Below are 18,569 nucleotides of genomic sequence, written 5' to 3'. Positions count from 1 at the left end.
TAAGAAAATATTCTACTGTGGCATTATAATAGCTGCTTTGATGAATGACTGCAGGGATCTGGAGTGGTTCACAGGTCCAGCCCAGCCATACCCAGCAAACAGAATCAGATAAAAGAGGATAAAACAAGTTTATGAGACTTCACAACACTTTTCTTCACCTCCCTAGTCCTGGGACCAGCAAAGAACTGTTGGCAGTCTGGGATGGAATGGTAAGGTCCGACCCACTTCCCACTCTCCTCTCCGTTCCTGAAGATTCGGTGAGGACAGTGCCAGTGCTCCTGTGATGCCAGTGAATGAGGAGAGCTGCTCTGAGTCAGGGTCAAGTCCATTTGTGTCACCAGAAGAGGACTGAGCAGCCACCAGGAACTTATAAACCCAACATGAGCTACCTTCAAATTAGTCATTTAATGTTTAAAAATAGAATACATATGTATGCAGTACATACATAAAAATGCAAGAAATTATATAGTCTGTAAGTCAAGACCGCTCTGTGGCAAATCTGAGTGATGCAAACAAGACTGTTATAATCTGCATGACACTTTCTTAGTTGTTGGATAAAGCATCGTAGCACCATTGGCTTCTGGACAAACAGGTAAGGGGCAGTCAGCTCTGGCAGTTCATACTCTGTAAGCAGCTCAGAGATGCTGCTCTGCATAATTGTAATTAAAATTAATTTTATTCTTCACTGTGCTGTTAAGCAAGTCACAGGCTTGGTTCTCTTTTTAAATACACTTCTTTTATGTAACTGTGGGGGAATCAAAGTGAGGAGCATTGCAACTTTCTGACTACTCAGAGCACGGCTTAATCTTGTAATTGTAAGCTTTTCATCATGGAACTACAACAGCTGGGGGAATGAGAGCGTAGCAAGCCTGCTATTTCCTAACAGAGTATCCCTAAGCCATTTCACTATATTTTTTCTGCAATTTTTCCTTTATTTCTCTATTGTAAAACCAACCCTGGATAGAAAGACACGATACTAGAGCAATCGTAGTTTTAAAAAAGGAGACATCTTACAACAGCAGAAGTTTCAACGGCATTAGAATTTGGAAAATAGGAAATAAATTTAGAAAGGCCTGTAGCAGCCATGTTTCCACACTCAGCATTGTTCCAGCACCGGCACGGCACAGCTCTGGGCCCGCTCCCGCCGGCTTTGGGCAAACCCACGTGGCTCCGCACACCGGAGCCACCAGCGAGCGCACGGCCTCATCTCGGGGAAATCTTTCATTCGGGAGACAGGGAGGCTCGCTCCCAGGCGAACTATTGACCCGTCCCCATCGGCGTGTCCAACGGGACTCACCGGGCAAACCCGGGGCCCCCGCCCGTTCCCAAAGCGGGCGCCGGTCCCTGCGCCGCGCGCGGGGCGGGGCCGTGGCGGCCGCGCGTGCCCGGGGCGCGCCGCGCGCGCAGCCCCGCGCGCAACGCGCCGCCCCGCCTCGCGCCCCCCGGCCCCCGGCCGCGGGCGGGCGCGCGCGCTGACGCGGGCGGCGCCCATAGGCGGAGAGGCGCGCGCGCGCTCCGCCCGCCACCTCCCCCCTTCCCCTGCCCCCAGCCCCGCCGCTCCCCCGCCGGGAGCTCGGGCCTCAGCCGGTCCCGCCGCCCCGGCCCAGGGCCGCGAGCGCTCCACCGCCGGCGCCTACCGGCTCTGCGCGGGAGCCGGGCACAGGCGGGGACAGGGGGAACCGCCGAGGGAGCGCGCCGGGGGGAGGCGGAGACGGGGAACCGCCGCCGCCGCCGCGAGCGAGTCGAGCCCCGCCCCGCCCGCCCACTCCCCACTCCCCGCCCGCCGGGACCGTTTCGGCCGCCTTTCCCCCCGCTCCGCGTGCGCGCGCGCCGCTCCCGCGCCAGCCGGGCCGCATGAGCGGCATGAGCGGCTCCGCCTGAGCGCCGCGCGCGCCGCCACCTCACCGCTGCCGCCGGGTCCCGGCGGGCGTCGCGTCCCCCCCGCGCCGCCGCCGAGGATGCTGAAGATGAAGCTGCCCCTGAAGCAGACGAGCCACAAGGCAGCGGCGGCGGAAGATGCGACGGCGGCGGGGTTGAAGGAGCCCGGCGGTGCCCTGGACTGTCACATCCCGCTGCAGCAGCAGGTGCCCCGGGCCCGCGGGGGCGCCTCCGTGGCGGCGGGGAGGGGATGTGGGCTGGAGAGGCCGAGCCGGCTGCACGGCCTGGGGCCGGGGCCTGGGCCCGGCCCGCCGCCCCCCCCCGCCTCGCTGGGCGCTCCGGGCGGCGGCGGTCCCGGCTCGGCGGCCGCTCGCACCGACAAGGAGACGGTGTACGAGTGGTTCGGGCTGGTGCTGGGCTCGGCGCAGCGCCTGGAGTTCATGGTGGGGCTGCTGGACCTGTGCAACCCGCTGGAGCTGCGATTCCTGGGCTCTTGCCTGGAGGACCTGGCCCGCAAGGACTACCACTGCCTCCGCGACTCGGAGGCCAAGGCCAACGGGCTCAGCGACCCCGGGCAGCTCGGAGACTTCCGCGACCCCGCCGTGCGCTCCAAGCTCATCGTCTACCTGGCCCTGCTGGGCTCCGAGAACCGCGAGGCCGCCGGCCGCCTGCACCGCCTCCTGCCCCAGGTGGACTCCATCCTGCAGAGCTGCCCGGCGGCTCGGCGGGCCCCGGCCGAGGAGGATGAAGAGGAGGAGGAGGAGGAGGGGGACGTGGTGGTGGTGATGGACGGAGCCGCCGAGAACGGGCAGGCCGGGCTCCCCGCCGCCCAGGGCCTGGGCTGCGGCGCGCAGGAGGAGCTGCTCCTGCTCTTCACCATGGCCTCTCTGCACCCGGCCTTCTCCTTCCACCAGCGGGTCACCCTGCGGGAGCACCTGGAGCGGCTGCGGAGGGCCCTGTGCGGGGACCAGGAGGAGGAGGAGGAGGGCTTCGGCCGCCACCCAGCCCAGGTAACGGCGCGTCCTGCGCCCATCCTGCTGCGCCATCTCAGCGGGTGGTTTCGTCCTTCTTCCATCGCTCCCCCCTGTTATTGTAGGAGCGGCTGCTTGCGTTCCCCGAATCCCCCCCATTGGGATGTGGTCCCTTCCGTCCTCCCCCTACCACGGCAGTGTCAGCCCCGGCCGCCCCCACAACCTCCTGCGGAGTGTCTACTACAAATTTCTTGGCGGGGGGAAGGGCTGATTTTCCTAGCCTGCCATGCTTTCTGGAACGCTGTTTTTTTTTCTGGAACTCTGCCGTGCTGGAGTACAGGGTGCACAGTACTGAACTGGCTGTCTTGTACGCTGTAGGTCACTGTACGAAGCAGGAGTACAAGCAACAGCAACTAAGAGCTTGATTAGACTTGTAAAAATAGAAATAATAATAATAATGCTAGATAGAGACCAGATTGCCTAAGAGCGCATTCTTTAGGGGCTTCAAACCAATAGAACAAGTTGAAATATTTTTTTTGTATGGAGTCTGCTCCCTTGCCCCTTCACAGAATGAGACACAGGCTTGAACTTGGCAAGAATCAGGGCAGCAGTCGGGTCACCAGCTCTAGGGCTGGTTCTCTGAAACACCAGGTTCAGTGAGATGGCTGACAGCATTAGGAAAGGGGTGGTAATGATTTCACTAAAGAAACATTGTCACAACTGGAGCTTCTGTCCAGAGAAAAACTGATTTTTTTGGGTGGCTGTCAGGAAACAGCAAAGCTCATCCTGAAAGCAGATGTTCCACTTGTTGCTAGGATGTGGCTGTCACCAGGGATGAGGACTTGCAGTGAGTGACAACGGAAGCATTCTCCTGTGCAGTAGCTCTGTTTAAGCAGAGGTTTTCCTGCAGTGCCATTCACTGCTGCCCTCTTGATGAGCATTGGCTTTAAAAATTGCCCCATATTTATGCAGCCAAGCTGTCCTCATGGAGCTCTGCAGATTTAGGTCTGTAGATGGCCTCTCCTGCAAAAGGGGAAGGAAGGGCTGGAAGATGGCTGTTTATAGTGCTGTTCTACTGAACCCATCAGGTTTTCATGAGTTAGTTGACAGAAAAGGCTACAAAGCAGTAAGGGTTGGGGTTTTGGGATTTTATTTCTAAGTTTGCTTGCAGTGCAGTCCATTTCAGCCACTTGTAAAAAACTTCTGCATTGCCTGCCTTGTGAAAGGAATGGCTCCTTCTGTTTGCTAAAGATGGGGTATGCTCGTGAGGAGTACCCAGAGGAGACAGAGATCAATTTCTAAGCCTTCTGATATTATATTTATTAACTGAATGCTTCTATCATTTAAAGGCCAAAACGCATTTGGCAGGTCATAAACTAATGGGCAGATGTTACAGAACTGAAATCACAATGAATTTGGAGCATCAGTCCAAAAAGTGTTTATTTTGGCTCATTGGCCTGCATCAAGTCTAGTTCTATCCCAGAATTAATCCTGAAAGTCCATCTTTCCGGGGAAGAGATTGAATTGCAGGAAGTGGTAAGACTGGACACTGTCCCTTCTGGGTTTAAAGTGCTAGGAACCGGAAACATACTTCCTGCCTGGAACTGGCACAGCAATTGTAGCTGCTCAGTGTGTCCCACCAACTGCAGTTGGGAGAGCAGGCTCCCGTGAGCTACTGGAATTGCAGTCAGTTTTGTGCAGTGTTCTGGCTTCAGCATAAAAGCAGCTGTCCAAGTTGTGGTGGTTTTGTTTACTCGGGGAACACTGAGAGACCCAAGTCAGCTTGGCTGAACATGCACATCACATACTCCGTACTCGACATAGCAGTGAAACGGCAGCGCTTCCATAGGCTTTCCTTCCCCTTCCCTCTCTTTAATGGCTAATTTTAAATACAGCACAGCCTTTCTGGGAAATAATGGCTGACAGAGAACCCACTGAGGGATCAGTGGGTTTCTGCTGAGTATTTTCAGTCAGCGTCCCACGGGGATGGTGGGACCCTCGCAGATAAAACGCTGGAGGAGATGGAGCCAGTAGCAGAGTTAAAGGCTTCTCTGGCAAAATGCTGCCGTAGCATTACACTGAACTTGATTTAAAGTCCTGTCGGGTGTCCACAGGCCTTTTCTCCTCCTTTAACCTCTGAAATTTGAGTGCCTTCAGGGCTCTGCGTTTGTGAACTGGAACGGTTCATAAAGACCTCTCTGAAATTTTATTCGGCTGGGCTCGTGTCAGAAGGGCTGGGCTTCATCTCCGGGAATAACCCGCTCCGTGCCGGGCAGCCCAAGCAGCTCCACTCGGGAGCCCTCGCGGTGGTCCCGCGGCCGGACGGGAAGCGCTCTGGCAGGCGGTGCCTGGGAGGAGGACGGGACGGCTCCGTTTGAGGGGCACAGCCGGGCACGGCGAGGGTAGAAGGACCGGCGGGAGGGGGAGCGGGGTGGACACGGCGCCCCAGAGCACCGAGCACCGTCATGGCCCGGGAAAAGGGGGTGACCACTCTCTTCTCTTTGTTTGCGGGGAGGACGGGTGGGTCAGGGATCGCCGGCGCCCCGTGAGGGCACAGCCCCGCTGCCCCTCCGTGGCGGCGGGGTCGGAGGGCCGCCCGGCAGCGCCCTGCGCGGACAGGGACGCGGGGCTTGATGGTGGCCGCCGCTTCCCGCCCCGTCCAACATGGCCGCGCTGGCTCCCGGTCACGTGCCCCTGGGGCGGCGCCCGGCCCTGCCCGGCGGGAAGGGGCGGTGCCGCCGTTGCATAACGGGGGGGGCTCGGCCCGGGCCCGCCCCGCTCCCCGGGCGGCGGGCGGGATGCGTGTGTGCCGGGACTGCGGCGGGCCCGGCTGTCGGGAGGAGAAAGCGCAGCAGCGGTTCTGTGCACAGAGGCTGCCAGCTCTGCTCTGGTTTTGCCGTGCTTAGCGCTCCCGGGCGTTCTCAGCTCCGGGCTTCTGACCCGTCAGAAGGCGGTCACTGAGCTGTTGTGCACCGGGTGGGCCGTGAAATACCAATGCATTCCTATGGCTGGCAGCAGCCAGGCATAGGAAAGCAGCCTGCAAACTGAAGGAGTTCAGAGCTGGAGTAGAATCAGGCCGTTTGTCAGTTCTGAATTCTTTAGGGCAAAGGACTGTGCTATTGCATGTGGCGGATCTAACTAAATGGCTCGGTTTGAGGTTTTGAGGAGCTGTAACACCTGGCTTCATTGAACACCCAAGGCTTGAGAGGTTCACCTGCAAAGAATTTGTGGGTGATTTACTAGAACATAAAGCAATTTGCTTTTGCCCATTGTTGGGGTTCTGTTTTCTGGTTAGGGTCTGTGTTGTATGATAAAATTGAGCTCACTATGAAGTTGCTTCATGACAAAGGATTAATAAAACTGTTGCTATTTTTAGTGTCTTATTTCAATGATTTTGAAAAATGTAACTTTTTTAGTGATATATTTTAACAAATTCAGCTCAAAACACGAAGTTGAAAGTTGGGAGGTAGGACTGTTGCAGTGGGATGGGCAGATCTAGGATTACCTTACAGTTGATAAATTTGGTTTCTTTATGAAGTGTTTTCAATTAAAGTTAGGGAGTTTTTATGCATAAAGTAGAAACACTTGATACTATTTTCAAATTCTTAATTTAAGGTATAGTTTATAAGAACATCTTTTGGAAAAAAGTCATTGGTGTGTTAAACTGCAGAATATCAACTTTGAATCTGAAGTATAAGAATAAATCAGCAGTATTGGCTGCTGAATAAAAGAAGCGTTAAAGTGCAAAGATCCTGTTGATACCTCTGTATATTGGTTTAAATAACAGAACACATAGCTTAACTCTTGCATTGATTATTTTTGTTTAATAAGTGCACCGTTATCAAAGCAGTTTGACTTTATTGTTTATCTTTCTCCATCCCATCGGATGTCTGGGATCAAAATGCTGAAATATCGAAGAAGCTCTGTATATCCACGAACATAATAAATGTGGCTTGCATTAGGCACTGGAATATTTAATCAGGCATACTTGACAGAAATAGAACCAAGGTTCTGTTGAAATAAGCAATCTCCTGGAGATAATAGTTGTTGAATAGTAATATAATTAGTTGGCTGCAGGATTCTTCACAGAAAAAATTCTTTACTTACAAACAAAGGGGAAGTTTCTATTTACAGGGTACTTTTCTTAGTGCTACTTCTATTTATAGGATATTTTGTGTGCAAATTAGAAGAGTGCTTTTATAATTGATCTTCAGTCACTTGCAGCAGAATAAGGTAGTAGAATTTAATTTTAGAATCTAAGAGCTCTGTCTGCAGTGCACTGTTTTTAGTGTCATAGAGTTGAGTATAAGGAAAAGTGTCTCTTCAGAGCCTGGTTTAAATAAGAGACATAAAGATTAAAAATGTCATTTCACTCTTGGCAAAGATCTTTTAAATAGTGGTGCACTCCAGGGAAATACAAATGTTTTAGAAGTTCTGCATACTGAGATGAAAAGTATTCCAGCTGCCGCAAAGAACCTAACAGCCTTGTCTCTGAACAGGAATTTCTCTGTCTCCAAACAGGAGTTAAGAATTTCCAGAAACATTACTGGAAGTCTTCTGGAAAGGAAGTCATAGCTAGATAAAAAACAATGCTTAAAATGAATGAGTTCTATCTAGATGTGCATGCTGATGTTCCAGGAAATTGCAGAGTAAAAGCTTTCACTGCTTTGAGCTGTTTTAGCTGTTTAATTCTAAATATGAGGTGTTAGTACAAGTTTGTAGCCGTTCCCAGACCCATTATACCGAGTTAATCAGCCTCTTTGTTGTCCCTGACAATTTGTTGTCCAGCAGAGTAAATGAATACTGAGGGTGTTGAAAATAGACCCCTGACTTCCTGATGCTTGTACTTCGATTGCTGTAGTTGAGCTGTGGTACAGTTTTCAGGGTTGCCCAATGCTGACTTATTTATAGGTAGCAGGATCTCAGTGGGCTTGGAGTGCAGAGGACTCTGAGCTTTTTCTAAAGAGCTGCAGAAAACGGTGCAGACAGCAGCAGTAAGATGGTTGTGTCTGTGAACCCTCTGAAGTGTGTAGGATTCTGCCTGCCTAAATCTGTCACCTTGTTAGTTTGTCATTATCAGTCTCTAGCCATAGCTGTCCTAAGCAGCACTAAGAAAGCACTACAGCTGATTCTTCATTACTGTAATTAAAACAAAATACCTTCAAGAGTTGGTGAATTTCTGTAGTATCCTCCAAGTCTAAGGGTTTATACTGCTGGAGACCAAAACTGTAAGAGATCTGGCTAGAAACTGCATTCCTTTGTGAGTTTATTGCCTTTCCTCAACCTCTTTCCTCAACCTCCTCAATCTTGTCTTTTTGGGAGAAGAAAGTAAAAATATTTTGAACAGCTAAAGAAAATTTAGTGTCTTGGGAAGTGTCTTAGGAGCAAGATAACCACAAGACAGAGATTTTCTGTTATTTGAAAATGTTGTACATAAAAGAATACTTTCAAACTATGCTGGAGTTCAAGGATTGGACGAAATGATATATTGCCCATTGATGGTAATTAAATGTAGTAATGAAGGCATCGTCCCTTCTCAGTACTGACTGTACTTCAGTGAACTACTCTTCAGGGCAAATGTTTTTTAAATCTTCCCATCACTCTAGACTGTTATGAGAATAATTTTTTGTATTAGTCTGAACTGCTACATTCAAGTAATTTTATTTTTATTCACTCAGCTTACAATAGCACAAGTATGATGTTGCAGAGTAGTTAAAAGAGCAACCACCTGGGGATAGAGTAATGCTTGAACTGATACTTGGCTGGCTCTAGCTTCAACTTCCCTACTGTGTCATGGACTAGCTAGGTTGGACTGAAACTGGTTTAGGTCCTGTTAGAAGCTCAGGTGGAGGTGAGACTTAGAAGACACTTGTGTTTCTAGCAAACATGAGGTGCAGTATTCCCCCAGCACTGTAAATCATAGGTGTAGCTGCCAAGTCTAGTACTTCAAATGTAATTGCCACAGGCTGAATTTGTTCATGTGATGTAAGAGGGTTGGTTGCCCTTTGTCTCAAAATTGTTAGGATTTAGTAGTGCTATAAGTTAGTTATTGTGTGATTGCTGAAGCTGTCATGTGGGGTCATTTTTTTCTCAGAATCAGCTGATGTTTTGTCAGGTGTTTGTCTCCACTACAGTGTTTTGTTGCTGCCTCTTAGAGGCAGACTCTTAACATAGTTTAGTGAAACAAATATGCTTCAAAGTACTTTTAGGCACCTGTGCATACTCTCTATGCAGTCCAGCTTACTAGATATCAGTTAATAGGGCAGTTGCACATAATCCATTTGAACTGTATGTTCAGCTATTCAGGCTTTTACTGCATATTATGGGATTTTATGAGTGGTCACAGTACCATGAAGGGACTGAGATTGGCTGTGACCTCTGGAGGTCATCTTGCTTAAGCAGGGCTACCTACAGCTCATTCCCTAGGACCATGTCCAGATGGCTTTTGAGTGTTTTCAAGGATGTGTAGACTACACAGCTTGTCTGGGCAACCTGTGCTCAGTCACCCTGACAATGAAAAAGTGTTTCCAGATGTCCAGAGGGAACCTCCTATGTTTCACCTTCTGCCTGTTGCTTCTGTCACTGTTCACTGCTAAAAAGAGCCTGGCTCCATCCTCGTTGCACCCTCCCTTCCGATGTGTGCATACACACCCGCATTTTTATAAATATAGATCTTTTTCTGCAAAGCTACTCTACAGTCTCTTAGGTCCCCAAATGTGTGGCGCCTGTAGTTCTTCCTGCCCAGGTGTAGGATTTTGCACTTTTCTCCAGCTGAGGCTCTGTGTGGAATAAGCATTATTGTTCTGGAGCATTATTGATTCTATTTAAAAGTTGACATGTAAACATCTAAGTTGTATGTTGGTTTGGCCAAAAGAGAGATAATTTGGTGGGTTTTTGTGGTCCTAGATCTTGAGGCTCATTCTGCTTTAGTCTTGTAGAACAGAACAGCATCTCTCCATCTTAGAACAATTGGATGGTGGCTTTGCGTAGTTCAAAGTTTGCAGATTGGGGCATGGCTTAGCAGCAATGTCTGTTGGGCATTTGTCTGCAGTCTTGGTCTTGCATTTGCCTAGCAGCTTGTCTGAGACAGTACTGGATATTTTTGATTAGGGGACAATCTGTTGTATCAATGTGGTAAGCATTAAATAGGTTTTGAACATTGATGCTCTATATGTTTGCATTTGTGAGTATTAAATGCATATGCTGGATTTCCATTTTAAAATGGCAAGAATGTTCTATCCCTGTATCCAAGCCACACCCCACAGTGGTGGGGTGCAGGTACAGTTGCTCAGAGTGTTGAGTAAGGCTGCATCTCTGCTGCTGTAGTCATCAGGAGAGGGTTCAGCAGCACACAAATACACAGGTAGTTTCACCTGGTTGTTGCTTCTGGAGAGGAAATGTTGAACCTTTATGCTACCACAGCTATGTAGCGATACATCTGTGTATCACAGCTGTGAGGCAATGAGAGCCTGCAAGTTTTGTTATAAACAAATCATGGCTTTGGTCTTGTAATTGGCACCACATCTGTTAATGATTATTCTGACATCACTCAATTTTGTTGAAGGTGCAGATGCTGTAGTTGATGGCTCACAATCATGAGTTAGACCTTGATTTTTTCCAAAATGCCTTCTTTCATCTGGCTTTGTTTGTCAGTTCCCACTTGTAGATGAATGAACAAGCTGTGCCAGTTTACATCTGCACAGCCTGCAAGGCTGAGTAGTGCTGTCCCTCATAGCACATTTACTGTAGTTCTTGCAGAAAAATAATATTTCATATTTGGGCATGTAGAACTAATCAAGCTGTCCAGCTGCTGGAAGTGTGTTTCCCTTGTTAGTGCTCATCAGAGCTGATGAATGAATAGTTCTTTTATGAAAGTGCAGTGCAAGCATCAGAAGACTTACGTGCATCAATTGCTTGCTCGTGATGATTAGTAAGCTATCCAGTAACAGATTTCACTGCATATTGCCAAAGCAATGCCAGCATCACATTGTTTGATCAGTCATCTGCATTGATAGAAGGCAGAGTTTGGACATCTATCATGTGTAGGTGAGCTGAGATCTCAGCTCACATGGCATCAGACAGAGCAACATCCTTCTCAGCAGGATGGCTCACCACTGTAGGTATTTGGTGCTTGTGTTACAGACCAGCACCCCTGGACCTTGGGGCGTAAACACTTCTGGACTCCTCTTCAGGAGGCTGATTGGTAGAGTAGCATGATATAAGCCTCAGAGGGAAGAGTGGCCCCAGAAAATTGATTGGTATTACAGAATCACTTCTTCTGAGCTCATTAGTGATGCATCTCAATGAGGAGGAAGTCAGGCAGAAATACTGGGAAGCCCGTGTGGATAAGTAAGTTGCTTCTTGACAAACTCAAACATGAAAAGGAAGGCTATGAAGGGTGGAAGGCAGTGACAGATACCCTGAGAGAAGTACAGACAAACTGTTTGAGCAGCCAGGTTAGGAAAGCTAAAGCCATGACAGAACTAAATCTAGCCAGGGATGTCAATGGCAACAACAAAATCTTCTGTAGATACATGGGTGGTAAGAGAAGGACTCAACGTAAACGGCATATTTGGTCACTTGGAATATGGAGAAGGACGAGGTACTCAATAACTTTTTTGCCTCAGTCTTCACCGAGTGCTTCAGCCCACACCATTGAAGTCATGGCAGCAAAGGCAGGATCTGGGAGAATGAGGAACCACCAGCTGTAGGAGAACATGTTGAAAACCATCTGAGGAATGTAAGGGTGCTCAAAACAATGGGACCTGATGAGATGCATCTATGGGTCCTGGAGGAATTGACAGCTGAAGTATCTCAGCCTCTATCCATCATATTTCAGAAGTCATGGGAGTCTAGTGAAGTTTCCACTGACTGGAAAAGGGGAAACATAAGCCCCATTTTAAAAAAGGGAGATAAGGAAGACCTAGGGAACTAGAAGTTGGTCAGTCTCACCTCTGCCTGGCAAGATCATGAAACAGATCCTCCTGGAAACCATGCTAAGGCAAATGGAAAGTAAGGAGGCATTTGATGGCAAAGATGGCTTTGCTGAGAACAGATAAATGCCTGACAAATTTGGTGGCCTTCTACATCGGGGTTGTAGTGTTGATAGGAGGAGTGACTGGCATTATCTCCCTAGACTTGTGCAAAGCATTTGGCACTGTCCCACATGATGGCCTTGTCTCTAAACTGGAGAGACATGGATTTGACAGATGGACCAGTTGGTGGATAAGGAAATTGGCTGGATGGTCACACTCAAGGAGTTGTTTTCAAGGGCTCGCTGGTCCAAGCAGAGACCTGTGACAGCTGGAGTTCCTTGGGGTTGGTCCAGACACTGGTGCTGTTCAACATCTTTGTCAGTGACATGGACAGTGGGATCAAGGGTACCCTCGGTGAGTTTGCCAATGACAGCAAGCAGTGTTTTGCAGTTGTCACACTGGAGGGAAGGATGCACAGGGACCTTGACAGGCCTGAGAGAAGAATCTCTGTGAACCTCATGAAGTTCAGCTAGGCCAAGTACAAGGTTCTGCTGGTGGCTTGGTGTGGAGGCCCTGGGGGGGCTTCTCCTAAGTTACACCCCATTGGCTCCTTCCCCTGTGCCTATGCCTGAACATAGGTGCTCCTAAGGCTCTCCCTCCGTTTTCCCTGATTGGGCCTCACCTTGATACTGCCTGGAGACCAAGGTCAGCCAGGAGGCCCCTGGGGGAGAGAGCGAGACATTGGGGGGGAGTGTGTGTCAGAGAGGAGAATATCTCGCCGTGTGGCTGAATTAAACATCTATGGATATTATGCAAAAGCCTTTTTGCCTCTTTACCCTGGACTTTACTAGCAGCAATTCAAACTGCAACAGCTTGGGACAATCCTAAGTACAAATGCAAGCTTGGCAGAGAATGGATTGAGAGCAGCTCTGAGGAGAAGAACTTGAGAGTGTGGTTTGATGAGAAGCTGAATGTGACCTGGCAATGTGTGCTTGCAGGCTAGAAATCCAACCACATTCTAGATATTAGGAAGAAATTCTTCACTGTGAGGGAGGTGAAGCACTGGAAGAGGTTGCCTGGAGAAACTTTGAATGCCTCATCCCAGGAGGTGTTCAAGGCCAGGTTGGATGGGGCTCTGAGCAGCTGTTTCTAGTGGAAGGTGTCCCTGCCCATGGGAGAGGGATTGGAACTAGGTGATCTTTAAGGTCACTGCCAATCCAAAACATTCTATGATGATATGATACAGTCCTGGGAAGTGTCTCAAGTGATAAGGTTTTTTTTAACATAGTACTTGCTTTCAACCATATGAGGATAGATCTGTTTAATACAAAACTCTGGTGTAGATTGTAAGAGGAGATAATTTTTAGGGTACTCTCTTAGCTTGTTTCACTTTCAAGGAGAAATGTAGTTAATCCTTCAGCCCATCACTGAGATCTGTGTGATTATCAAATTAATTATCTGGCAGCTGGTTTGGGGCCACCCACATTTCCCGCTTCACTATATTTTAATCATTAGCAGCAGCACTGTGAGTTGCAGTCAAGTCTTACAGTGACAGAGGCTTATGTGAGAGTTAACCTTACACTTGTGTGTATTGTGTGAACATGGAATATGTTGTATTCATTGACAGGAAAGGATGAGCACACGTGCTGGTTCTGTACAGCATGCCCTTCCTCAGCAGTGTATCAGGCTTTAAAGGGCTTGTGTTCCTGGTGTGACTGGCACCACATAGCAATACATGATGCCACTCTTAATATTCTTTGGCCCTTCAGACTTTGCAGTCACTTGCCCTAGAGTTGTTGGCTCTGACAGTGGCACCTGTGTTTCAGGTACTTGTGAGTTTGATGTAGAACTGTCACAGCAGGTAACAGCAAAAGTGAAGAGTAGTTATGCAGCTTAAGACAGGATCTGGAGCTTTGCAGGCTGTAAGATAAAGCTGTGACTGCTCTGGATTTCCCACTGTCTACCTCCTGTGTTGTAAAAGCCAGCAGTCACAGAATAAATATTACTGGTTAACTTTGGACATGAAGAATTCTGCAAGTGAATAAATTATGAATTTATTATAGTTATTTTATAATAATCGATATAATTATTTAAATAAGGTTTGAAACCTTAATGTAATATTTTGCAGTTTAGAGGGGGCCTTCAACTGCGGTTGTAGTTTGCCTGTTACAGACTGCTGCCATGGATAGAAAAATAACCATTCTAGAATAATTCACTGCAAAAGTATTTGAATGCTGTTACAGAGATGATATATGTGCTTGGTAAGAAGCAATTTTCTAGTATTAGAAGGTGTAGCAGCAGTTTTTAATGCTTCTTTGACATGAGCTGAACAGAATACTTTTTTGAAGTAAATCATATTTCTATACATCTCCTAAAAACTGCTCACAGTTTGACTTTTAAACTAGCAATTATTTTTTAGAATAGTCTGTAATTTGTTTTCCATTAATCAAAACAAATATCCTGGCTTTGAATGCAAGAGAACGTCTGACCTCAAATTTGATTGTTTTTACATCAGGAGTTAACACTTAACCAAACCAAAGTACTTCCACTTTTTCTGCCCACAGTTGTTATGAAATGTCTGCTGAAACAGTATCAGTAGGTTTTTTGAAGTGTTCTGGAAGTAGTTCTCTCCAGAGCATGCTTGTGTGGTGGCTTGTTTGAGGGGTTATTTTAGTAAACTAAACTTGAAAATGTGCTAAAGATGTTAAAAATTGCAGTCTCATTGACATACAGCTGTTTGCCTTTCTTACCCTATATCTGACATTGAGCTCATAATTTATTAGATGTTTGCTGCGATTATTTACTGAGTGACTGGGGACTGGTGTGAGTTTTATCTTGAAGAAACAAAGCAGGCTTTATATTTTAAATTTCAGGCTTTGAAACCTGAAATTACCAATGCTCAGCTCAGAGCACAAACCATAGACCAGTTTGATGAAACAGCTGAAACAGCTTTGGACTGCTGTGCACTTGCTAACTGTGCTGGTATTGGTGTCACTGACCAAAGTTAGGTTATCAGCATGCCCAGGGCAGCCTTGATGCCTGGACACTGCCTGGGTCTGCATGTGTTGGATATACTGTTAGGAGTTGCCACAGCTCGTACCCGCGCTGTAGATGAAGTAAAGCTGGTTTTGTAAGATGAAGCCAGCTTTAGCTGGTATATCTGTCATATCTGAAGGAGTTTGTTGAAGAATTGGCAAGGAATTCATATGTCTTTTGCCACCTTTGTGCTTTCTCATTCTGGTCTTTCTGTTGTGATAGTCTTGGGGTCCTCTTCAACAAATACAGCAACTAATCTTGGTTGATGATTTGTCTCATCACATTGCACAAATGTGATAATAACCCAACCAACCACATATATTCTGGCGCTTATTATGCTTCCTGCATTTAAAAATAAAGAATGTTCTCTGGAGATTTATATTTCTTCTCTACCCATCTTTTATGAAGCTCTTTCAGTGTTCTTCATCCTCTGTGAATAAATTTAGTTTTCATGCAGACCAGTTCCTAAATGTTTGTGGTGCATTCAGTTTTCCTGAACTTGCTATTTCATCAGCTCATATGTTATACTACTTGTTACCAATAGACAAAGGGTTTTTACTTAAAAAAGATTAATCCAAACACTTGCTAGTAACTTCCTGTATTTCCTAGTTCTTTCTGCATGTACCTTATGAAGGCAATGTGTTGTTTCCTTGAACATGGAATTAAATAGCTGCATTTAATGTCACTGGATGTTTCAAAATATTTCTGAGTTTTAACTTGGTTGTAGGTCAGTTTGTTTGCTTGCTTTTGTTTTAGCAAGACCAGGTCATTAAAGGATGTGTAAATTGATACAATAATGTTTCATCCTAATTTGGAAAAAATTATATAGGCTCTTGTTACCTTAGGGAAACCACTTGTAGTCCATGCTATTCTAATACTTTTTTCTTATTTATCATTGTTAGCCTAGATTATTTTTTATTCTCTTACTTAGCTGTCTATGTTATCTGTCTCCTATGATTTCTTGTTGTGTCCCTTCTTGTGCACTGTGTTAATATGTGTTGGTATATAATTTTGAAGTCTGCATGTAAATGTGGGGGGAGATGAGCTTTCAGTCTGTCCTTTTCTCTATCAAAGTGAGGGTGTTGGTGGCGACTGCTTGTGTTCTGAACTTGAGCTTTAGTAAGAGATGCATGGATTTAGTTGATTAGAGATGCATGGACTGCATGTCCTCATAGACTGTCCAAGCAATTACTCGTGATTCCCTACACAGAAGAGGTGGCAGGCTGAAGGTACAGGGCATGAATATAATTGAGGAGAATATATTTAGAATGTAGTGAGTAGATGACTTGACATGTTAGTAGTTGAAAGAGTTCATGCTAATTGTAAATTATCACTGAAGTTCTGAGCTAATGGTCTTGAATTGTCCAGTTTGAGATACCCCGTTCCTTACCCTATTCTGTTTTTAAAATAAGGTCAGTGAAACATTGGAGTTTATAGATGACATTTGATAAACACATAAATAAAGTAAGAACTGAAATGGTTAATGAGCATCTTTTTGCCCCTGTCAAGAGCTTCATGTTTTTGTCGTGTGGAATAACAGATAAAGGGTTTGTGGGTTTTTCTGTAATACCTGCTGAGTAAGAGAGCAAGCTTAGGTAGCAGTCCTTCTACTAAGATGTGTCTTTTTTTTTCTCTTTCTTGATTTAGAACGACTTTTCCCATGGTGACTGCATGTCAAGTAATGAGACCAGTTTGCTAGAACGAACCACAGCACCTCATGATGGACTCCCAATGGCTTCCCACAGACCTCAGAGAGAAGGTATGTTGTCTGAGCTTCCTTTTGAGGAAGGCTCTTAAAGGTTTCTTTGAACATGAAACTTTGCTTGGAGTTGTAGACATCTTGTATCTTTCTTGCTGTTACAAGAAGCTGCAGTGATTGGTAAGTAAAATAGTTTCTCTGCCACCTACTTGGTCTTTTCTTTGTTATAACAAGTTGTCATTTGTGTTAACTGCTAACTGCTAGTGAATGCCTGCATGAAAATTAGTTGCAAATGGGCTTCCCACTGAAAAAAGGGGCAGGATTTGGGGGAGAACAAGAACATATAATGCAATTGTATTAAGAGCATTTGAATTTTTTAAGCAAAGCTAAACACAAAAATATTGGGAAGCAGTCCATAGATTTTGCTGCTTGATTCAGTTGTATTTGATGACATTAAAAAAATTAGCAAAGAAAACCCACATATTAGCAGGTGTTATAGAAATGGCAGTTTGGAGAAGTGAAAGGCTTAATAGAAGTCACTGTTTTGGCTCTGTTTGAGAGAATAAGAAAAAGGCTTCTGAGCATAAACAAAACTCTGATATGCCATTGCCAGCACAATATTTTCTCTTTGAAGAAATGAGCATTATTGAAAACAGATTTATTCTCACCCTTTATTCTTCAAGAGGATTAGCAAGTTACTTGCCTACTCAAAATTAGTCAACAGATAGTGTGCAGATAGGAAGGAGCTAACAGTATGGAAAAACGATTGCTGTTCATTTTGTCCTAATAAATGTCCTTTTGTCTCTAATGTGGAGATTTAACTGCACTTTGAAGGCAGGCAATTTGAGAGATTTGATTCCTGGAAAAAAAAATACAAGAGGAAGATAATGGCAGATTACAGACAACAAACCTGTTTCAAATCCTTTTATGGAGTTCAAAGTGTTCGTATTCATGAATTAGAAACCTAAAAGGGGGAATCTCTTTAGTAACACTCAAATTGAGTAACAGAAGCACAAAAAAATTGAATAATTTAATCTAGCAAAGAGCTTAAATATTTTTCCGCATTTGTATTATCATAGTGAGAAACCGCAGTGAAGGATCAGAGTACCTTTGTGATATTTGCTACACAGTTATGTGGTTCCCTGCTGCAGAAATCTCCTTACTGGTTAGAAATACCACCGATAGTAAAACTCAGGTTTTATTCTCAGCTGTGATGAATATGAATTTTTAAAGGTTGACTTAGAATGGAAGCAGTGTCATGTATACATGCTTTACTTAATCATCCTGGATGCATGTTCTGTGTCCAGAATAGAGGTAGAGATGTGACATGCCTCATTGGCTTGTGTATTCAAACTTTTCTTCCAGCCATTTAGAATATTTAAAATGTCATTATGGAGACAGAATTACAAAGGAGTCTGTTGAAACTGTAGAACTAAAGCTGTGCAGCAACAACAGTGTAATTACCTCTTGTATCATGCATTATGATGAAGCGTGCAGCAGAAAGAAGTTAAGGAAGTTGAAGGTACTGCATTGTGTAATAAATTTTTTTATACCTGAGGACAAATTTTTAGCATTGAGAATACTCAATAGTTTAAAATAAGCACAGTCTCATTAGGGAAAAAAGCTTGTCTGTGAATGTTAATGGTCTTAGTTTCCTAATTGTGTATGCTAAATATATGCATGTAGTGGAATGCAATTTACACCACTATTCTCAGTTCCAGTCATGGGAATCAACTTCTTAATTAACTTATGAATATGAATTCCAGTATCAATTTGAATGTTAGCCATTAAGAAATTTTACTGCAACAAAACTTCTGTTGTGCCGTAGTCCTCCTTCTAACAGCACTTGAATCTATACCAGACAGGTAAAAATTAAGGTCACTAAATATTCATCTTTTCACAAAATATTGTTATTGTCTGGCATCTTTAGCTCATCTCAGATTTCTTTCCATTGTAATAATAAATCTTCATTAACTGGTAAAAATGAAGTGCTTGTCTGTCTTCCTAACT

The 18,569-nt window shown here is 45.8% G+C and overlaps 1 protein-coding gene across 4 annotated transcripts in view; it reads left to right on the top strand.

The window, feature by feature from the left end:
* Positions 1-1,534: 1,534 nt before the first annotated feature.
* ZCCHC2 (zinc finger CCHC-type containing 2) overlaps positions 1,535-18,569 on the top strand; it is a 44,386-nt gene continuing 27,351 nt past the window's right edge. For 2 of the 4 annotated variants that reach the window (XM_077181790.1, XM_077181787.1), the window contains exons 1-2: positions 1,535-2,888; positions 16,508-16,619. In XM_077181790.1, coding sequence (XP_077037905.1) covers positions 1,959-2,888; positions 16,508-16,619 — 1,042 coding nt within the window. In that variant the 5' untranslated portion in view covers positions 1,535-1,958. The remainder of the gene's footprint in view (positions 2,889-16,507; positions 16,620-18,569) is intronic. The other 2 variants (XM_054637151.2, XM_054637143.2) reach the window with 1 other exon arrangement.

Source organism: Agelaius phoeniceus, chromosome 1, assembly GCF_051311805.1.
Source record: "Agelaius phoeniceus isolate bAgePho1 chromosome 1, bAgePho1.hap1, whole genome shotgun sequence".
Lineage (NCBI taxonomy): Eukaryota > Metazoa > Chordata > Aves > Passeriformes > Icteridae > Agelaius > Agelaius phoeniceus.
Note: the sequence above shows the minus strand (reverse complement) of the source record. Positions and strands in the feature narration are given on the sequence as shown.